Consider the following 22686-nt stretch of genomic DNA (forward strand, 5'->3'; position numbering starts at 1 on the left):
ATGTATAAGTAATTTTATCTGTTTTTTAAAATAAAGCAACTGACATACCTCAAAATAATAAAGGCCATGTATGAAAATCCTACAGTTGTACTCCCCTAGGATCAGGAACAAGACAAGGATTCCCACTCTCACCACTTTTATTTAAATTGGTACTATAAGTTCTAGCCAGGATAATTAGGAAAGAAAAAGAAGCAAAAGGCACCCAAATTGGAAGGGAAGAATTGAAATATTCAGTACAATCCATGTCAAAATTTCATTGGCATTTTCAATAGAAAAAAGTAATAAAAGAAAAAACTACTCAAAAATTTATATGGAACTACCGAAAGATTTCAAATAGTCAAAGCACTCTTGAGAAAGAAAAGCTAAGCTGAAGGCATCAAACTCCATGATTTCAAACTATAGTACAAAGTCATATCAAAACAGTATGGTATTGGCATAAAAATGGACAAACAGATAATAAATGGTGTTAGAAAAACTAGATATTCACATGCAAAAGAATAAAATTGGACGCCTACTTTACACCGTACACAAAAATTAACTCAGAATAGACTGAAGTCTTGAACATAAGAGCTACAACCATAAAATTCCTTGGCGAAAACATAGGGTGTAAATTCCTTGACATTGGTTTTGGTGGTGATTTACTTCTTTTTATAGATTTTATTTATTTATTTTTAGACAGAGGGGAAGAGAGGGAGAGAAACATCAATGTGTGGTTGCCTCTGGCACACCCCCCGCACTAGGGACCTGGCCTGCAACCCAGGCATGTGCCCTGACTGGGAATTGAACCATCAACCCTTTGGTTTGCAGGCTGGAGCTCAATCCACTGAGCCACACCAGCCATGGCTGGTGGTGATTTAGTTTTGACACCAAAAGCAAAAATAAACAAGTGAGACTACATCAAACTCATAAGCATCTGCTCAGCAAAGGAAAAACCATCAGCAAAATATAAAGGCAACCTATGGAATGGAAGAAAATATTTGCAAACCATATATTTGATAAGGGGTAAATATCTAAAATACATTAAAGAACTCATACAACTCAACAGCAGAAAAGAAAAAAAACCTGATTTAAAAATGGGTAAAGGTCCTGAGTAGATTTTTTTCTTTTTCTTTTTTTTTTTTTTTAAGAAAACATGCAGTTGTTCATGGTGCTCAACATGGCTAATCATCAGGGAAATGCCAATCAAAACCAAATGAGGTGCCACGTCACACCTGTTAGTATGGCTGTTATCAAAAAGACAGGAAATAACAAGTGTTGGTGAGGATATGGATATGATCCAGCAATTCCACTTCTGGGTATATTTCCAAAGGAAATGAAACCATTATCTTGGAGACATACCTGTACTCCCATGTTCATTGTGGCATTTACAGCAGCCAGGATATGGAAACAGTCTTCATGTGTCCATCATTGGATGAATGAATCAAGAAAATGTGATGTAGATATACATAAAACTATTATTCAGCCTTAAAAAGAAGGAAATTCTGTTGTTTGTGACAACATGAATGAACCTGGGGGGCATTACGCTAAGTGAATAAGGCAAAGACTAACACTACATGATATTATCACTCATAGAAACAGTAGAAAAATGGTGCCAGAGGGTAGGAGACATAGGGGATTATTAAAAGGGCACAAAGTTTAAACTATAGGTGAATAAGGTCAGAGTATATAATGTATAATATGGTGACTGCTTGATAACACTATGTGCTATATATAACACTATGTGCTATAATTGAAAATTGCTGAGAGTAAAACTTAAATGTTTTACCTCCCTCTACCCCCAAAGATAAATATGTCAGGTGATGAATGTGTTAACTAACTTGACAGGGAGAATACTTTCACAATGTACATTTATATCAAATTATCACATTGTTAAAGTGATAGTTAAGGCAACTGACCCTTAGAGGTTGTGACTGTGCCATGGTGATTTGATCTGGAATTTGAACTTAGGTCTGAGACTGTACTTCAGTTGAAATGATTAATATAATTACTATATCAGTTAAGAGTTAGCTACAAATGACAGAAATCCAGCTGAAACTAATTTAAGCAAAAAAGGGGGATATATTGGTTCATGAACTCCAAGGAAGGTTGAATAGCAACAGGAAGAACAGGTTTGCAGTTGAGCTTGCCTTTGAGCAGTTGGAACTGGGAACTCATGGTTTCAAACTGCTCCATCTCTTATTTTGACTTCTCTCTGCATGTCTTCCATTTTTCTCTTGAGTGTTGATTGGCTTTTTCTACACATTGGGACACCTGACCTCCAACAGCTACTACCTCTCTCAGCTTTAACCACTAGGGAGGAAATTACTGATAGTTAAGTCCCGAGTTAAACAAAGAGTCCCAGGGTAAGGACTCATTACTTGGTCTTGGATCTGGTCTCCATTCCTGGACCAATCAATTGTGAATCAAGTTCATGTAGGCACATAGCAATTGCTGGTATTCATGTACTTGAGAGAGTGTACAGTTTTCAAGAGAATAGCCAATAGATGGAGGAAAAGGTTGAAGGTATATTTGGCATACAGTCCTATGAATATCTATTATAACTACTTATGTTTCACTATTTATGATAGTGAAAAATTGGAAGCAAGCTAAATATCCTCCAGTGGAGCTTGATCAGTTACAGTTCATGACTTAATGGATTACATAACCATTAAAATTATTATTTCAAAGGTCTTAGAAACATAGATATGCTTATGATGCTAAATGGAAACAGAATATAACATATACACAATGTGTTTGCTACTATGAATATTGAAAATGTTGTGGAAGTGATTCAGATTACTCAGACAGAAATGTATGAAATAGGATGAGACAGGGTCACTGTAGTCCACAGTCTGGTCCCTAGCTTGCAGATCTTTGTGCTTGTTTTTGTCAGGGCATCCAGAGGCGATTATTATCATGAGGGACCAATCGATGCTAACTGAATTCACAAAAGGCTAATATATAAATTATAATGCTAATTTAATAATTTACAAAGAAAAATATTTCAAGAGCATCAAGAAGATTCATATTGGCTATTCAGCAACTAATCTTCCTCAGGTATTCTGTCAGTATCCAGACAACAATCAGAACATTGCTCTGTGATCATGGGATCAGAACAAGGGACTTTATATATGATGTACTTTTATGAATTAGGTATAGAAATATGAATCACAACTTCTGTCCTCAGATCACTCATAGTTTATATGAAAATACAGGCAATTAAGTTAAATATAGAATTTTCTCTGTGTACACCAAGCAGACTGTTTTATTAGGCTCAGAACTCGCACTCAAGAAAACTAAAAAATATGTGGATAAAATAGAACAAAATGCCTTCTTAAAAGCTTGAAAGGACTGATTAAGAGCAGGTAGTAATCTGTTCCTGAAAATCAGACATTCTGCATCACAATGACTAATTAGGAGGCTATTCTTAAATGGGAAAGACTATAATATATTAGATATCAACTTAACCTTAACTAGTTTCTAAAAATGTAATTGAAACACAGTGAAATATCACAGATTATCATGTTAGGATTAAAATGCTTAAAATATCCTTTCTGATGACCAAATAGTTAATGTGGTTAGTAACATATGGTTGCTTTGCGAGTAGTGCATGACTAGTACATGACTTTTTTTTTCTTATTTTATTGTATTCCTTTTTAAATTGAGATAAAATTGACATACAACATTATATTAGTTTCAGATGTACAGCATAATAATTTGATATTTGTAAATATTGCAAAATGGTCATCACAGTAAGTCTAGGTAATATCCATCATCATATAAAGACTTTTTTGTAATGAGAATTTAAGATCTCTCTTAGCAACTTTTCAATTATGAAATATAGTATTATTAACTGTAGTCACCATGCTATGCAGAACATCCCCATAACCTCATTATTTTAGAATTGGAAGTTTGTACTTTTTGACTCCCATACCCATTTCACACTCCCCCCCCGCCCCCGCCACCTCTGACAACCACTGATCTGTTCTCTGTGTGTCTGAGCTTAGGGTTTTTTTTTGTTTTGTTCATTTGCTTTTTTTTTTTTTTTTTTTTAATTACATATATAGGTGAGATGGCAAGATCATGTGGTATTTGACTTTTTCTGTCTGACATATTTCACTTAGATTAATGGCTTCAAATTTCATCCATGTTGTTGCAAAAAGCAAGATTTCCTTTTATGTGGCTGAATACCTTTCATAATATTCCATTGTGTATATATAGCACATTTGTTTCATCCTTTCATCCTCTGATAAACAAGTAGGTTGTTTCCATATTTCGGTTATTGTAAATAATGCTGCAGTGAACTTGGGGTGCTTATATCTTTTCAAGTTACTGTTTTCATTTTTTTTTTAAATCCTCACTGGAGAATATGTTCATTGACTTTTTAATTTAATTTAATTTTTTTAGAGAAAGAGGAAAGGGGGGGAGAGAGAATGAATATGAATGAACCGTCAATGTGAGAGAGAAACATCAATCAGTTTCCTCTCTTACATGCCCCAACTGGGGACTGAACCTGAAAGCTAGGTATGTGTCCTGACCAGGGATCAAACCCTGCATCCTTTTGGTGTATTAGATGACCCTCCAACCAGCTGAGCCACCTAGCCAAGGCAGTGTTTTTCTTTTCTTCAGATAAATACCCAGAAGTGGGATTGTAGGTCATATGGTAGTTCAGTTTTTAATGTTTGAGAACCTCTATACTATTTCCATAGTTACTGTTTCCAATTTACATTCTCATCAAGAGTGTACAAGTGTTCCCCTTTCTTCATATTCTTGCCAGCACTTGTTTTTCTTTATTTATTTTTTAATATATTTTATTGATTATGCTATTACAGTTGTCCCATTTTCCCCCTTCACTCTCCTCCACCCTGCACACCCCCTTCCACCCACCTCCCCCCCTTTAGTTCATGTCCATGTGTCATAAGTTCTTTAGCTTCTACATTTCCCATACTATTCTTGTCCTCCCCCTGTCTATTTTCTACCTACCATCTATGCTGCTTGTTCTCTACCTTTCCCCCCCCTCCTCATCCCACTCCCCTGTTGCTAACCTTCCATGTGATCTCTACTTACTTCTGTGATTCTGTTCCTGTTCTAGTTGTTTGCTTAGTTTGTTTTTTATTTCTTTTTTTTTTATAATAGCCATTCTGGCAGATGTGAGGTGATATCTTATGGTAGTTTTGACTTACATTGCCCTGATTGTTAGTGATGTTAAGCACCTTTTCATGTATTGAGTTGGCCAAAAAGTCTGTTTAGTTTTTTTCTGTAAAATAAAAGACATTTTTCTTTTTCACCATTAACTTTATTGATTTGGATAATTTGAGTTTGTCAGCTATCTCCTGCTATTGGCTTCTAGTGGGTAGAGGCCAGGGATGTTGCTAAATATATTCCAATACATAAGACAGCCCCACAGCAAATAATTATTTGGCCAAAATGTCAATAGTACCAAGACACTTCACGAACCACTTTTGACACGTTCGATCAGTCACAGCACCTTCTCTGTATACTGCACAAATTTTTTTTGGCATTTCAGTTGTGTTTTTTCCTTTCTTGAAATAGTAAAGCATAATATGCCAGAAATGCTGCGTGTTATCTTCCATCTTTAATATTAAAATGGTTGCACAAAAATTCATCAATTTTGGTGTTTTTTTTAAATGCACACGCATATGACAGCTGTCACAACACAATCTAATAGAATTGTTTTGAATGAAGTTAAAGACAACTAAGCACTACTAGAGCCATCATACAGAAAAAACTAAACGAACTTTTTGGCCTACCCAATACCTCTTGGCCATCTGCATGTTTTCTTTGGAAAACGTCTGTTCAGATCCTTTGCCCATTTTTTAAACAACTGATTTTTTTCTATTGAGTTGTATGAGTTCTTTATATATTTTGAATATTAACCCCTTCTTAGATATATGTTTTGCAAGTATTTTCTCCCAATCTGTGGCTTGTAAGTTAATTCTCTTTCAAAGAACAAAAGGTTTTTAAAAATATTTTATTTATTTATTTTTAGAGAGAGGGGAAGGAAGGGAGAAAGAAGGAGAGAAACATCAATTTGAGAGACCAACATTGATCAGTTGCTTCTCCCACACATCCCGACCAGGGACCACATCTGCAACCCAGGAGTATGCCCTGACCAAGCATCAAATAGGAGACTTTTCACCACTCAGAACTATACCCAACCAACTGAGCCATACCAGACAGGGGAGAAGTTTTCAGTTTTAATGAAAACTTTCAATTTTTTATCTCATGGACTATGCTTTTAGTGTACTATCTAAGAAGTCATCACCAAAACCAGGGTCACCTAAGTTTTGCCCATGTTACATTTAGGAGTTTCATAGTTTTACATTTTACATTTAGGTCTATCAGCCAGTTTGAGTTAATTTTTGAAAAAAGTATAAGGTCTGTATGTAGAGTCTTTTTCTTTTTTTGCATGCGGGTATTCACTTGTTTGGTACCATTTATTGAAAAAATTGCCCTGGCTGGCGTAGCTCAGTGAGTTGAGTGCGGGCTGCAAACCAGGCATCGCAGGTTCGATTCCTAGTCAGGGCACATGCCTAGGTTGCAGGCCATGGCCCCCAGCAACCGCACATTGACGTTTTTCTCTCTCTCTCTCTCCCCCTCTCTCCCTCTCTAAAAAATAAATAAAATCTTTTAAAAAAAATAAAAAAAATTATCCTTTTCCATTCAATTGCTTTTGCTCTTTTGTCAAAGATCAGTTGACTCTGTGGGTCAGTTTTTACACTATGTGTTTTGTACCACTGATTTATTTGTCTATTCTTTGACCAATAGCACACTGACTTGATTATTGTAGCCTTATATTGAATTAGAGACAAGCAGTGAATAATTAGAATTTGAAGTGAAAAGCACAATACCATTTGCATTAGCATATACACACAAAGAAATATTTAGGTATAAATCTAACAAAATAAGATCTCTACAAGGAAAACTACAAAACTCTGATCAAAAGAAAATCTGAATAGAGATATTCCATGTACGTGGATGGTACGTTCTTTCCAACTTGATTTATGTATTTAGCACAATCCCAATCAAAATCCCAGCAAGTTATTTTATGGATATCAGTAAAATGATTTAAAGTTTGTATGGAAAGGCAGAATACCCAGAATAGCAACACAATATTAAAGGAGATTAAAGTGGAAGGATGGACAGTGCATAACTTCAAAACATTTCAGAACTGTAGTAAGTGTGTTATTGGCAAAAAGGTAGACAAAATATATCAATGGTACAAAATAGAGACCCCCAAAGGTTGGATTCCAATCCCAGTTCTGCTACTTACTAGCTATGGAAATTTTAGTCAAATCATTTCAGTTTTCTTCATCTATAAAATGATTAAAGGGTTCGTATGAGAACAAAAAGAGATAATTTATATAAAGCATTTAGCAACATATCCTGAGACATAATAAGAACTTGGTAAATTTTAGCTGTTGTACATTTTCTAATTTGATCCTAATAAGATTTATGAAAGTAGCAGATCAAGTTTCAGGGCTATTAATATTTGACAGAGGTTAAGTGGTTAGATAAATGGCAGAGCCAGAATTATGACCTAGTCTAGAATTACTCGATATTACCTATTTCAGTCTAGGATAACAGGAAAGAGTATGCTCTCAGAAGAAATTTTATAGATACATGAAAATAAAGTTAAAAATAAATTACACAGGCAGCACTTTAATGTACTTGTATCCACAGTGAAAAGAATTCTTGATATTCTTACTCATCTTGGTAATGATGTATTGTTCTTTTGATACATTGGTAAATTTTATTAACATTTTATTAGGACTTTTGTATGTATGTCCTACAATTTTTCTTTTTCATAATGTTTTTGTCAGGTTTTTGTATCAGGGTTTTTCTGGCATCATAAGTTGAATTGTGGTATGTTTACTTTTTTCCTGTTCTCTGGAAGAGTTCATATAAGATTGCTATTATTTTTTCACTTGAATACTTGATATATTCTTTAGTGAAGCCTTCTGAATCTGTAATCTTTTAGTGTGTTTGGAAATATTTTAAATTGTGGATTTAATTATTTTCAAATAAATAATTTGAAGATACGGGACTTTTCACATATTTTAAATGTAAGTCCACTCAGATAATAGTTATTAATTTATTAACTGGATTTATTGTTTGAACTTTAACAACACTACAACATTTTGAGCTTTAAAAACTTAATGTTGACTTCCACTCAAAATGGCAGCGTAACCAGACATGGCTTGCTACTTCGCAACCACATCAAAGTTACAACTAAAATGTAGAACAACCATCACTCAGAACCATCAGAAATTGAGTTGAATGGAAGCCTGACAACTATGGAATTAACGAAACCACATCTATCCAAACTGGTAGGAGGGACACAGGCACAGATGCAAAACAGGCTAATCCCTCACCCACGTATGGTAGATAAAAATTTGGGAGGGATGTCTTAGGAGCAAGGAGTCCCAGCCCCACACCAGGCCCCCCAGCTCAGGGTTCCAGTGCCAGGAAGATAAATCCCCACAACTTACAGCTGCAAACCCAGTGGGGATTAAGTCGGTGAAAGAAATTTCTGGAGCTCCAGCAGTTCTTTTTAAAGAACCAACACACATACTCAACTACTCAGTCTCACTCCCTTTGAGCTCCAACACTGAGGTAGCAGTTTGAAAGGCACTAGTGACATACAGGGAGAAACTGAAGTGTCTGGAACCAAGGGAGCAGGGGCCATTGACCCTTTTCTAGACTCTCCCCCACAGAACCAGCAGGCTGGTGCTGTATCTGAGACTGCATCAACGTGGCTAACACTGTTTGACCCGCCTTGGAGATCCACAGACACTACCCCCGTCCCAACTTACAGGCCTACCCAACCTGCTTTTCCATATGAGTGGCTGGTCTTGGCTTTTGCTTCACAACTTCCTAAATCCTCTCAAATAAACAACAACTGGCCTCAGTGAGCCCCAGACCCAGCACTAGCAGCATCCAGCTTAGAGTCACAGATTGGCTTCCCCTGGGAATTTCCAATCCTACCACAAGTAGCAGCAACCTCAGATTGCTTTATAACTCAGGTAGGATGGCCCTGGGCAAAACACAGGTGGTAGCTGACATTGGCCTGCACCACCCGGAAACCCCCAGGCCAGAGTACCCAGTGGACAGGTACACACCACATGGGAGCACCACCATCCTGCCCTTATACAGCTAATCCTCCACAGAGGGCTGAGGTTGGTGGCAAGTGTTCACAGCCAGTCCTTGCAGGCAACTGGCCTAGGTAAATCCCTCTCATTGATCTGCCAACAGCAGCTAAGGCTCAACTACAAGAGGAGGGTGTATTCAGCCCACTTGAAGGGTGCACCTCGAGTACCCAGCTGGGGTAATAAGGGAGGCTATGTCACTGGACCCTACAGGACATCTACCACATTAGGCTACACCACCAAGACATGGAGTCAGAGCAGCTCCACCTAATACATAGAAACAAACACAAGAAGGCTGCCAAAATGAGGGGGTACAGAAACATGACCCAAATGAAAAAACAGATCAAACCTCCAGAAAAAGCTAAATGAAGTGTAGATAGGCAATCTATCAGGTGCAGAGTTCAAAAACACTGGTTATAAGGATGCTCAAGGAACTTAGTGAGGACCTCAACAACATTAAAAAAATCCAGTCAGAAACAAAGGATACACTAATTGAAATAAATAATTTTCAGGGAAACAGCAGTAGAGCGGATGCAGCTGCGAATCAAATCAATGATTTGGAACATAAGAAAGCAAAAAACAACCAATCAGAACAACAAGAAGGAAAGAATCCAAAACAGTGAGGATAGTGTAAGCAGCCTCTGGGACAACTTCAAGAGGTCCAACAGTCACATCACAGGGGTGCCAGAAGGAAAGAGAAAGAGCAAGAAATTGTAAGTCTATTTGAAAAAATAAAGAAAATTTCCCTGATTTGGTGAAGGAAATATACATGCAAATCCAGGAAGAACAGAGTCCTAAGCAAGGTGGATGCAAAGAGGCCCACTCTAAGACACATCATAATTAAAATGCCAAAAGTTAAAGATAAAGAATCTTAAAAGCAGCAAGAGAAGAGAAATTCCCATTTAAGACTGTCAGCTGATTTCTCAAACAAAAACTGCAGACTAGTTGGGGTTGGAAAGAAATATTCAAAATCATGAAAAGCAGGGACCTACAGCCAAGATTGCTCTACCCAGCAAAGCAATCTTTTAGAATTGAAGGGCAGATAAAGAGCTTCCCAGATAAGAAAAAAATTAAAGGAGATTATGATCACCAAACCATTATTATAGGACATATTAAAAGGACTTATTTTAGAAAAAGAAGATCAAAGCTATGAACAATAAAATGGCAAAAAATACACATCTATCAACAATTGAATCTAAAAATCAAACTAAGCAAACAAGAACAGAGACAGAAGCATGGCTACAGAGAGTGTTTTGATGGTCGCCAGATGTGAGGGTTGTGGGGGGTGGTGAAGAGGTGAGGGGATTAAGAAGTACAAATAGATAGTTACAGAATAGCCATGGGGATGTAAAGTACAGTATAGGAAATGGAGTAGCCAAAAAACTTATACCCTGTGGGGGAGCTCTGTCCAGCAGAGTCCCCCTTACTCCCCTCCCCGGCCATCACAGAAGAGAATAAGTCTACCAATACATGATCTGCTTGGGCAGGAAAGGTGGCCAGTCTCTCAAAGGAGAAGGGCCTTGAGCCTGTTCCTTAATGGGCTTTTATTGGGTTTAATTTGTATAGGAATACAGGGTGTATACATAAAGCCCAATCATTGTCAGGCAGTAATGATCAAACAATAGGTAACATTCAAAGAAGTATGAGGGCTTATTCTGAGTCAGGGTCAGATAGCCAAAGGGCCATAAAACTTTGGGAAACAAACTCATTTTATGCTTGGATCCTTATCATTTAAATTGAGGGCATTCTTAGCAAAGCAGGTTTCACAGGATTTTATGCATTCTTTCTTAAGCCTGATTGCCTCGGAGAAGCTGCCCTTTCCAACACAGGGCCACACCCACCTCCAGCATTGTTTCAGACTTAAGTCAGGTGGAGGATGCAAGCAGCTGAGAGATTAGAAGACTTCTTACAGATAGAATGAAGACTCAGGCTACATCAAAGCCGAGGGGTGAGGATCCATCACCCGCTTTTTCTGTAGTCCCCCAAGTTCTTTCCTGATGGCCCCATTGCAACCATGCCTGTCTTAGGTCATCTCTCTCTTGAGGAGTCTTACCCGTCATTGGCTAACCAGTCATCTGCCTGGGGCCAAGCAGGGTGAAGTAAAGGGGGCAGAGGCTGCACACCCCTGTTGGGAAAATAAGCTTTGTCTCCTTAGTGGCTTATGGTCCCAGGGTCTTTTTACTCAGCCTTAGCCACGGGGTGGGGTTACAACTTCTGAAACCAGGCAGGGCAGTTCCCAACAATATGCATGACCCATGGACATGAACAATGGTGGTGGATTGTCTAAGGGTAGGCAATAAAAAATAAAAACAATGTTAGATGTCACTTAGGTTTCTTTTAAAATTGTGATCAAATACAGTGTTAAATTAACCATCCTAGCAATTTTAAATATACTGTTCAGAATGTATATAAGTACATTCACATTGTAGGCAGCCAATCTCCAGAACTGTTTTCATCTTGAAAAACTGAAACTAGACCCATTAAGCAGCAATTCCCCATTTTCTCTTTCTCCCAACCCCTGGCAACTACCCTTTTACTTTGCGATACTAATAATAGGAATCATACATACATTGTCTTTTTGTGACTGATTTAACTTAGCATGCTTTCTACAAGGTTCATCTATATTGTAGCATGTGTCAAAATTTCCTTCCTTTTTAAGGCTAATATTCCATTGTATATATCACATTTTGTTTATCCATTTATCTATCAGTGTACATTGAGGTTGCTTCCACCTTTTGACTGTTGTGTGTAATGCTGCTGTGAGCATAGGTGTGCAGTTATTTCTTCATCACTCTGCTTTCAGTATTTTTGGTAGATACCCAGAAGTAGGATTGCTGGATCATATGGTTATTCTGTTTTTAGTGTTTTCAGGAACCACCATACTGTTTTCCAAAGTGACTGTACCACTTTATATTTGTCAACAGAGGACTTTTCATATTTCATATATTTTTTGTTAGTAAGCCATATTTGTTTCATCAAGCCTTCAAATTTATTGACACAGTGTTTATAATGCATTCAGTGTCTGGAGTTTATAGATTTTATTTATATTTTGAAGTAACTGATCTTGTGTTTTGCTGACCCTTCTTACTGTATATTGTTTTTATTTTGTTCATTTGCTCTAATCCTTCTAGTCTCTGAGTTTGCTTTGCTATCTCACTGTTTAGGTCTGCTTTGTGTTTGCACATGCTCTCCTGAGTTTGTGTGATTGTTTTCCCTTCTTTCTACCATTCCGGAACAATTTTCCAGAAGAACTCATGGTTTTGTTTGTTTGTGTGTTTTAATAAGGGGAGTAAGTTGGGAGGAAAGAAGTAGAGGTGTTAGAAATTGTCATCTTTGAGCATGAGGCTTCAACCCCATTATCAGCTATGCCTAAAATTCTAACACACTCTGATTGACAAGATTATCAAATACAGTTTGTAACATTGTTACTTTTTTCCCCTCCCTCGCAGGACCCGTTGGGGCCCAGCCCCTACTCATGGTGCCCAGAAGACCTGGCTATGGCACCATGGGCAAACCCATTAAATTGCTGGCTAACTGTTTTCAAGTTGAAATCCCAAAGATTGATGTCTACCTCTATGAGGTAGATATTAAACCAGACAAGTGTCCTAGGAGAGTAAACAGGTAAGAACCATGAAGTCATGGAGATTTTTTTTACTCTTGGTATTTGTCTTTACCATAGTAACTGTTTATCTTGTATATCTGATTAACAGTGATAATGTCTAACAGTTTGACCAAGAACATGTGGTAATTTGTTTTGAAATTGATTGTTCTTTAGGGGTGTAATGATAGGTAAAATCTCCAAACAGCCTTGAAATTTTTCCATTATAACGTGAACTCCTATGTTCTCTTTGTGATGATAGAAAAAGTCCAAGTCATTTTTAGATGCTTTTGAAATCACTGAGCATCTTTTCCTTTGCTGTTAGGTAATATATCTCTTAACACCCCACCCCACCTTATTTACTCCTTTTTTAAAATACCCTTTAAGATGATGGTGGTGGTAGAGGTATTGGTGGTTGTCGTGGTTTCATACTTTCTATTACCCTGATCCTCAACTGCTAACTGTTCCTTAATCTTACATAGGAACAAGAAAATAATGGTATCTAAAGGTTTTTCAGTCTGCTTTCAGTAAGCTTCTTTTCTCACGTTCCCCAAGTACTGTGTGTGTGTGTGTGTGTGTGTGTGTGTGTGTGTGTGTGTGTGTGTGGTTTAGGTAATAAGGAAATATGAAAGGGAATATGAAAAGCATCACAAAAGGAGGTTTTTTTAAAAAGACTGGAAAAAATGTTTAGAAAACAATGATACTCGCCCTGGCTGGCGTAGCTCAGTGGATTGAGCGCGGGCTGCGAACCAAAGTGTAGCAGGTTCGATTCCCAGTCAGGGTATATGCCAGGGTTGCAGGCCATGACCCCCAGCAACCACACACTGATGTCTCTCTCTCTATCTCCCTCCCTTCCCTCTCTAAAAAATAAATAAAATAAAAAAATATTTTAAAAAAACAATGATACTCAACATTTTGTTTTGTAGTGTCAAATACCTCATACTTTTCTTATTCAGTAGGTATTAAGTGCCTTCATTTAAGACATAGGTGCCTACACCTGAAACTTATCTAATGTTATAAATCATTGTTACCTCAATTAAAAAAAATAGATGGTTCTTTCTGTCAAGAAATTTATAATTTAGTGGAGTAGATAAGACATGTAAGATATATGAAGTGAATGAACACTAAGAATCTTTGTGATATCATATAAAAAATTATATGAATATTATAATTAACATGCCAAATTCTTTCTGAGGTCAGGAAGGGAATTGTGGAGTATTACATGTGGAAAGAATCAAAGAGATCAGCTAATCTGATACTCTCTTTTTTTAATAGCTGAAATCCAGAAAGGTTAAGGGACATTCAAGAACACATATTTCTAATAGCAAAAGCAAGACCAGAGCTCCAGAATGCTGACTTGATAGTCATTAAGAAATATTTGTAAAGCAAGAAGATAATAAAGTCTCGCCATTTGTGACATCTTGAATGGACCTTGAGGAAATTTTCTTGAATTAATTAAGTCAGACACAGAAAAACAAATACCATATGGTTTTACTTACAAATGGAATCTAAAAACAACATAAATGAACTTTATACTTTGCTAATATAATGGCTTGATTTTATATCAACATCTGTAAAACTTATTCCTTTTATTTCTTTCAAAATACTAGATTTTTTTAACTTTTTATAATATCACTACATATCTAGTCAGTTAAAGTTGTTGGTGGGCTTTTGAAATTAGTTGCTATACTTCAACAGTTGGAATTCTGGAAATTAGAAGAAATTAGACAGAACTTTACAATTCTTTTTCAGTGTTAGCTAAACAGTTACAGGCCAAAATGCAGCAGTATTTAAATCAACACATATGAGGTTTCTCTTCACATGCCACATGCTCAAATATTTGGTGCTATGGCATTAATCATAATGGCAGCATAGTGATGTATTGTCTCCACAGAAGTTTTCACTTTAGTCAGAGGAGTTTTCTTGGACAAAATATGCGAGAAATGCTCATGAATCTTTTTATGGGTCAACTTCTCTACTTTAGACTTTCTGTCCATTGGTATTCTTTATCTTTCCTCACCCCTTTGGTGTGGTGTGTATATGTCTGTGTGTGTTTCTTATGTAATGATTTTGATTGAAAATGATCCTTTGGCTTAGGAGCATGTTTGTTTAGCAGACTTTAACAAGTGAATGGTCTCAATAACTAAACATAAATTTTTTTTAGAAATATTATGACCTAGAGTGTAAGTTCTGTAACTTGAAATGTTATGTTTGTCCAGCTACTAAATACTTGTATATATGGGGATAAACCCTGAGTAGACTGTTATGTACTTATTCATAATCATTGAATAATGAAATACATAGGAAAAATTGTATATACAATATAAATACAACAAATCTATTTTAGACACATAAAAATTTGAAAGAATCTTAAAATCATTGATGGTGGTGTGGTTGATTTTTAGGGGGGTTCAATTTTCTTTTATAATTTAAGCATTATAGTCATTTTGCTATTATAATTACTGTTTTTAAAAAATATTTTATTTATTTATCTTTAGAGAGAGGGTAAAGGAGGGAGAGAGGGAGAGAAATATCAGTGTATGGTTGCCTCTCACATGCCCCCAACTGGGGCACTCTGTCTGCAGGACAGCGCTAAATCCACAGAGCCACACCAGCCAGGGCACTATTATAATTATTGTTGCTTTTTCTTTTCATTTTTAAATTGAATTTTAGATTTTAGAGAAAGGGAGAAAGGGTGGGTAGAGAGAGAGGATTGAGACAGACATCAGTCTGTTGTTCCACTGATTTATGCATTCATGGTATGTGCAAACCTGAGATTGAACCCACAACCTTGGTGAATCAAGGGGGAAACTAAACCAACTGAGCTGCCCAGCCAGGACCCTGTTACTATTATATTATGATTAATGATATAGGGACAGATATGTGTGCATATTGTATATGGATATAATGTAATTCTGATTGAATTTTAGAAGGAAAAAATCTATATTGATGTCATTTCAGGTTTTAAATGGAAAGCTCAAATCAGAGTGTTTGAAGGAACACCTTTCCTGGTGTTATTAGGAATATCATTGGCATAGTGTTATAATTGGGTAGTATGCCAAGAAAGGGATATACTTTTTTAAAATAACAATTTTATTGATGTAAAATTCACACACCATACAAAAATTCACACAGAGGTGATGTACAACTATCACCACTATCTCATTTTAAAATATTTCATCCTCCTAAAAAGAAATCCCATACACATTTATGTCACTACCCATTGACTCCTTTCCCACAGCCCATGCTAAACACTAATCTACTCTCTGTCTGTGTAGATATGCCTTTTCTGGACATTTCATATAAATGGAATTATACAGTGCCTGCCTTTTTGTGTGATGTCTTTCAATTCACATGGTTTCAAGATTCATCGAACTTGTAACATGTGTTACTACTTCATTTTTTTTGTTGTTACTAAATAGTATTCCATTGTATAGATATTTTTATAGATTTATCAGTTCATGGATATGTGAGTTGTTTGTACTTCTTGGTCTTATGGATAATGCTGCTATGAACATTCATGTACAGGATTTTGTATGGACATATGCAACTTTTTCTTTACTCTTTTGAGGAACTGCCAGACTCTTTTCCAAAGTGGCTGCATCATTTTACATTCCCATTAGCAGTGTGTGGTGATTCCAGTTTCTCCACATCCTCACCAAGATCTGTTACCTGTCTTATTTGTTATAGCCATCTTAATGACTGTTAAGTAGTATCTCATTGTCATTTTGATTTTTCATTTCCCTGATGGCTGATGATGTTGAGCATCTTTTCACATACTATGCCATTCGTGTTTTTGGAGAAACGTCTATTCAGATCCTTTGCCCATTTTTAGATTAGATCTTTTGTCTTTCCATTAAGTTGTTGGATTTCTTTATACCTTCTAGTTAAAAGTCTCTTATTTGACCTTTTGATTGATAATGATTTGCACATTTTTTCCCCTTTCTGCATGCTGCCTTTTTACTTTCTTGATGATGTCTTTTGAAGCAAATTTTTAATTTTTATGAAATTCGGTTTTTTCTTTTGCCAGTTGTTCTTTTGGTGTGATACCTAGAGAATCATACTTACAGGACATACTCTAGAAAACACTGTGATGAAAAATCAAACAGTATGGTATTTAACTATCTTGAGGAAATTGTACCATGCAAAATATGTCAGGTAATAATGTATCACTTTATTTTCCTTGTTTGTTAATCACTTGGAAGAAAAGAAATGTAACAGATAGTGATTATTTCAAATCTCAAAATTCTTTTTAAAGAATTTTATTTATTTTTATTGTGGTTTTTTTATTACCATTTAGTCCCCTTATACTCTCCACCACCACCACCCCGCCGCAATCACCACATTGTTAAAGTAGCACCTAAATAAATTACTCACTGGTAATTATAGTCTTTTGGTTAATAGTACAGTATATTTGGGATTGAAAGATACTTTTATAAGTAAATATATGTCTAAACATCAGGGACTAGTGGGCAGAGTTCATTCCTAACATCTATCCGTTTGTGTAGATTTAAATTATAATAACAGCTATATAACATCTCATTGTATGGGTGTGCCTTAATTTGTTTACTTTAGGTCTGCTCGAGTTTGTTTCCTTAGACTAAGTTAATAAGTCCATTTAAACCAATTATCTCAATTTATTATAGTTTTACTAAAATAGAATGGTATTGGTACTAGATTTAAAAATACATGCACCCTTACTGGAATTACAATTCTAAATCCTGCAGTACTTTACATACTTAAAGATTATTTTTTGGATACTCCCTATTTTCATTTAACTATTTAATTTATTGTGCTCCTGTTTTTTTGTTAGACACTGTGCTATATTCTGGAGGTCACAAGATAAGTAAGACATGATCCTTGATAAGGATTTCATAGTCTATATGGAGTGACAAGTTCTGTAAGATATGTGTTATGTGCTGTGATGAAAGAGTAATGGTAATTTTATTAGCCACTGTCACTCCAATAAATTCAATGATTTTTTTTTAAATTAATGGTTTCTGCTTTTGGTTAGGGAAGAAGACGAGGTACATGACATGGTATCTGAGCTGAATAGTTTGTCCAGTGGGTCAGGGAAAAGAATAATCTGTATAGAGAGAGCATGAGCAAAGGTAAGACATATTTATGTAACAGAAGTAGGCCAATATAAATAGAGTCTGAAAAATTATCTAGAGGGTACATCATTATGCTAAGGCCTGTGAATTCAGAAATAGTAGAGAGCCATTGGAACCTTTTGAACAAATGAGGAACATCTGTATTTAAAAGCATTAACTAATGACAGTGTGGAGAATGAATGAGAGAAGAGAAAGACTAGTCCCAGAGAACATTTTTAAGGCTATTATAGTTGTCTGTATCAGTGATCTTTAAACTTTTGATCACATATTCCCATTAGTTAAAATATGTTTGACCATGCACTTAAAAGACAAATATATATATATATACATACATGTATTAAAAAAGTTTATAGACATGTACTACTGTTTTAACATATTGCATAACTATAGAAAAATTAAAGGTAGGAAACAATATTTTGAAATAAACTATTTAAGAATATATTTTTAATAATTTGATATTTTTAGGTTAACGTATCAAAAACCTGACAATGTGTACCATACAATTGAACTAAAATAAGTTGCAATATGCTGAACATGAAGAATGAATGAGAGTTCACCATTAACTCTTATATGTTATAGAGCTCCCATTATTCTGTTAGGATTCCTGGTGTTACACCTAACCGTCTGACATGGACTAAGTCGGGGCACCAGTATCAAGCCATATTTATGAATATTAGTAAGTCTTAATTTCAAATTGTTAGCTGAAAATTAAATATAAAAAATTTTTTTCCTCATGCTTTAGCATACTGTTACTATAGCACTTTTGGTACCTACTTTTGTAGATTAGAGGTAGTGTGTTATAAGACTTAACGGCAAGTGGTGAAGAGAGGACTTAGATGATTTAGAAGAATTAATAATTTAGGTATGTAAGGAAAACGAAGAAATAAGAATGGCTTCAGAGTCCCTAGCTTATGTAATGGTGATGACTTTAATAGAAATACAGATGGTGAAAGGACCAAGCTTCTTATTTTCTCATGTGGATATTTGGATGTTGAAATGTGTTAAGAAGCATCAAAATGGAGTTCAATAGATTATTGGAAATAATTGCCTAAAGCTCAGGAGATAAGTCAAGAAGGAGATTGAGATTTGAGACATGTCAACATATAGGTGATAGTTAATAGGGAAAGCAAGTAGAGTCAAGATAAGAGGACCGACAGTAGATCTCTGGGGATACTATTGTTTCAGGTTTGCCAGTGAAGACAACACATTAGAAAGAAGGAGAACCAGGACAAAGTAGGTGTTTTAGAGACAGTTTTGTCCCATAGAAGATAGATACTCTACTCAGTTTTTCACATGATAGTTCATCAAAATAGCCAGAGACTTCTATAATTTCTTTTGAGTCTTTTCTATTCTAAACTAAAAGTCCTTAGTTTGATTTATTTTTACTCATATTACATGAGTTTCTATCATGATTACCTTCTGGTTGTTTCATTTTTTAGGACCTTAAGTTTTTCCAGACTGAACAAAGTATTCTACAATATGAAATGACCTATGCAATATATGATGGGATAGTTACCACCTTGTAGTGGGTACTTAAATATATGCAGTCTGAGTTCTTTAATTTTGAGGAAGCTACATCATACCATTAGCTCTTTCTGGATTTATAGTCACCCAAAGCCTCTTTCCATAAGAGCAATAGTAGGTACGTTCAGATAGGTGCTGTAATTTGTTTTTACTGCTGTTGAACTTCAAACAGAAGTGCTTAGATTTCATAATTGCCCTTATTACGCTTCATCCTCATTGAAATTCAGCGTTATAGTTTGTCAGTAGCTTTTAACACACTTACTTGTTTTTAGCTTACTGGTCATGTCTCCCAAGTATGTATCATTTGGGGGCTTCTTACACAATAGGTAGTTTTTGATTATTTATTAAATGTAGGACACTAGATATGTTTCTTTTGTTTATCGTATTGATAGGGTTTTGGGAGTGGGACTTTAGAAGTTTATTCTGAGTAGAAGTTTTTGTGATTGTCTAAGTTAACTTAGAAAAAGAAAAGGACCTTGCCCTATTCCATGTTATAACATAATAAAACCCTTTAGTAATCATGAAAACATGATACAGGTCCAAAAACAGACAAATCGACCACTGGAACAAGATAGGGAACTAAGAGCCATATTCGTTTACATGTGAGAACTTAAGATAAAAATAGAGCCTGTCAAGATGGAGACATAGGTAAACACGGCTTGCCTCCTCTCACAACCACAGCAAAAATTACAACTAAACTACAAAACAACTATCACCCAGAATTATCAGGAAATTGTTCTGTATGGAAGTCTGATAAGCAAGTAATTAAAGAAGTCACATTCATTCAGATGGGTAGGAGGGACGGAGTTGCAGAATGGATGGTCTTACACCCATGTGTGGTGGATAAAAATTGGGAGGGATCCCAGCCTCGCACCAGACCACCCAGCCCAGGGTTCCAGCGCCAGGAAGGTAAGTCCCCATAACTTCTGGCTGTAAAAACCAGTGGGGGTTGGAGCAGTAGAAGTAACTGCAGTATTCTCAAGTATCTCCTCTTAAAGGGCCTACAACAGTCTTAGAACTTATGCAGACTCACTCCCTCTGGGCTCCAGAACCAGGGCAGCAACTGGAAGAGCGCCAATGGTATACAGGGAGAAACTGAATTGTCTGACATTAGGGTGAATGCTGAGAACAGCTTCCTCTCAGACAAAACTCCAGAGGCCAGGTAGTGGCCATTGTCCCTTTCACAGAGCAGCAACACCATATCTGAGACTCTTATCAGCCTGGTTCACACGGGTTGTCCTGCCCTGGAGATTACCTAAGGCTCCTTCCCATCCAACTTATGGGTGCACTTTTTTACAATAGGCCACACTGTAAGACAGAGAGTCAAAGCAGCTCTACTCAATACCTAGAAACAAACACAGGGAGGCTGCCAAAATGAGCAGGCAAAGAAACATGGCCCAAATGAAAGAACAGAACAAAACTCCAGAAAAAGAAATAAACAAAATAGAGGTAAGCAATCTATCAGATGCAGAATTCAAAACACTGGTTATTAGGATGCTCAGGGAACTCAGGGTACTTTAGCAGCATACAAAAGACCTAGGCCAAAGTGTAGGTTGCATTAAGTACAATAAAGAAAAATATACAGGAAACCAACAGTGGAGGGGACAAAGCCAAGAATCGAATCAACAATTTAGAACACAAGGAAAAAGCATTCAATCAGAGCAGCAGGAAGAAAAAAAAATTCAAATAAATGAAGATAGGCTTACAAACCTCTTGGCATCTTTAAACATACCAACATCTAGCCCTGGCTGGTGTGGCTCAGTGGATTGAGTGCCGGCCTGCAAACCAGAGGGTCACTGGTTTGATTCTGAGGGCACATGCCTGGGTTGTGAGCTGGGTGCCCAGTTGGGAGTGTGTGGAAGGTGACCACACACTGATGTTTCTCTTCCTCTTTCTCCCTCCTATCCTCTCTCTAAAAATAAGTAAATAAAATCTTTTAAAAAATAAGTAAATAAACATACCAGCATCTAAATCATAGGGGTACCAGAAGGGAAGAGGAAGACCAAGAAATTGAAAACTTACTTGAAAAAATAGTGAAAGAAAACTTTCCTAATTTGGTGAAGGAAATAGATATACAAATCCAGGAAGCACAGAGAGTCCCCAACAAGAAGGACCCAAAGAGGACCACATCATGATTAAAGTGCCAAAAGTTAAAGTTAGGTAGAGAATCTTAAACACAGCAAGAGAAAAACAAAAACAGATAGTTACCTGCAAAGGAGTTCCCATGAGACTGTCAGGTGATTTCTTGAAAGGAAGTTTGCAAACTAGAAGAGACTGGGAAGAAGTATTCATAGTAATGAAAAGCAAGCACCAACAACCTAGATTACTCTATCTAGCAAAGCTATCATTGAGAATTGAAGGTCATATAAAGTGCTTCCCAGACAAGGTAAAACTAAGGAGTTCATCATCACCGAGCCATTATCATATGAAACATGAAAGGGAATAATATAAGAAAAAGGAGATCAAAACAATGAACATTAAACTGGCAGTAAATTTACAACTATCAATAATTAATCCAAATAACAAACTAAGCAAACAAGCAGAACAGAAACAGAATCATAGATATGGAGATCATTTGGAGGGTTATCATTTGGGAGGGGGAAAGGGGAAAGATGCAGGGATTAAGAAGTACAAATTGGTGGGTACAGAATAGAAAGGGAAATGGTAAAAACAGTATAGGAAATGGAATAGCTAAACAACTTGTGTGCATGACCCATGGACATGAACTAAGTAGGGGGATTGCTAGAGGAAATAGGAGGTACTGGGTAGAGGGGGACAAAGAGGGGATAATTGGCACAGCTGTAATAGAATAATCAATAAGATAAATTTTAAAAATTATAGAAATAGAATTATAAATTGATCAGTTATTATAGACTGTTCAGTAGATGGTATGAGAGAACTGGCTCACAGTAAGGGGAAAAATAAAATTGAGTCCTTACATAACACTGTTTATAATAAAGAAGGGCCTCAGACAGATTAATGACCAAAATAATGTATATAAAACCATAAGGTTAATAAAACTTAATGCATCTTTGTGATGTAGTATTAGGAAAGTATTTCCGAAACCCTCAAAAGCATGAAACCATAAGGTGAAAATAATTATTAATTTGATACAATAGTAAGAATTTCATTTCAACAAATACATGAATCTTGTTTATAAGCAGGTAATGTTTTGGGGAAGATATTTGCAATAACTAAATCTGTTAATGAATTAATATTGAGAATATCAAAGAAACTACTTTAATTCAACAAGAAGACTGAGACCCAAACAGAAAAAGAGCAAAGGAAACAAATAGGGAAT

At 36.2% G+C, this 22686-nt stretch overlaps 1 protein-coding gene across 1 annotated transcript in view; it reads left to right on the forward strand.

The window, feature by feature from the left end:
• The window catches only part of AGO3 (argonaute RISC catalytic component 3), a 104830-nt gene that overhangs the window by 10554 nt on the left and 71590 nt on the right, over positions 1–22686 (forward strand). Inside the window, exon 2 of the mRNA XM_045859243.1 lies at positions 12599–12770. Coding sequence (XP_045715199.1) covers positions 12599–12770 — 172 coding nt within the window. The remainder of the gene's footprint in view (positions 1–12598; positions 12771–22686) is intronic.

Source organism: Phyllostomus hastatus, unplaced genomic scaffold (assembly GCF_019186645.2).
Source record: "Phyllostomus hastatus isolate PE091 unplaced genomic scaffold, TTU_PhHast_1.1 phas_scaffold_182, whole genome shotgun sequence".
Lineage (NCBI taxonomy): Eukaryota > Metazoa > Chordata > Mammalia > Chiroptera > Phyllostomidae > Phyllostomus > Phyllostomus hastatus.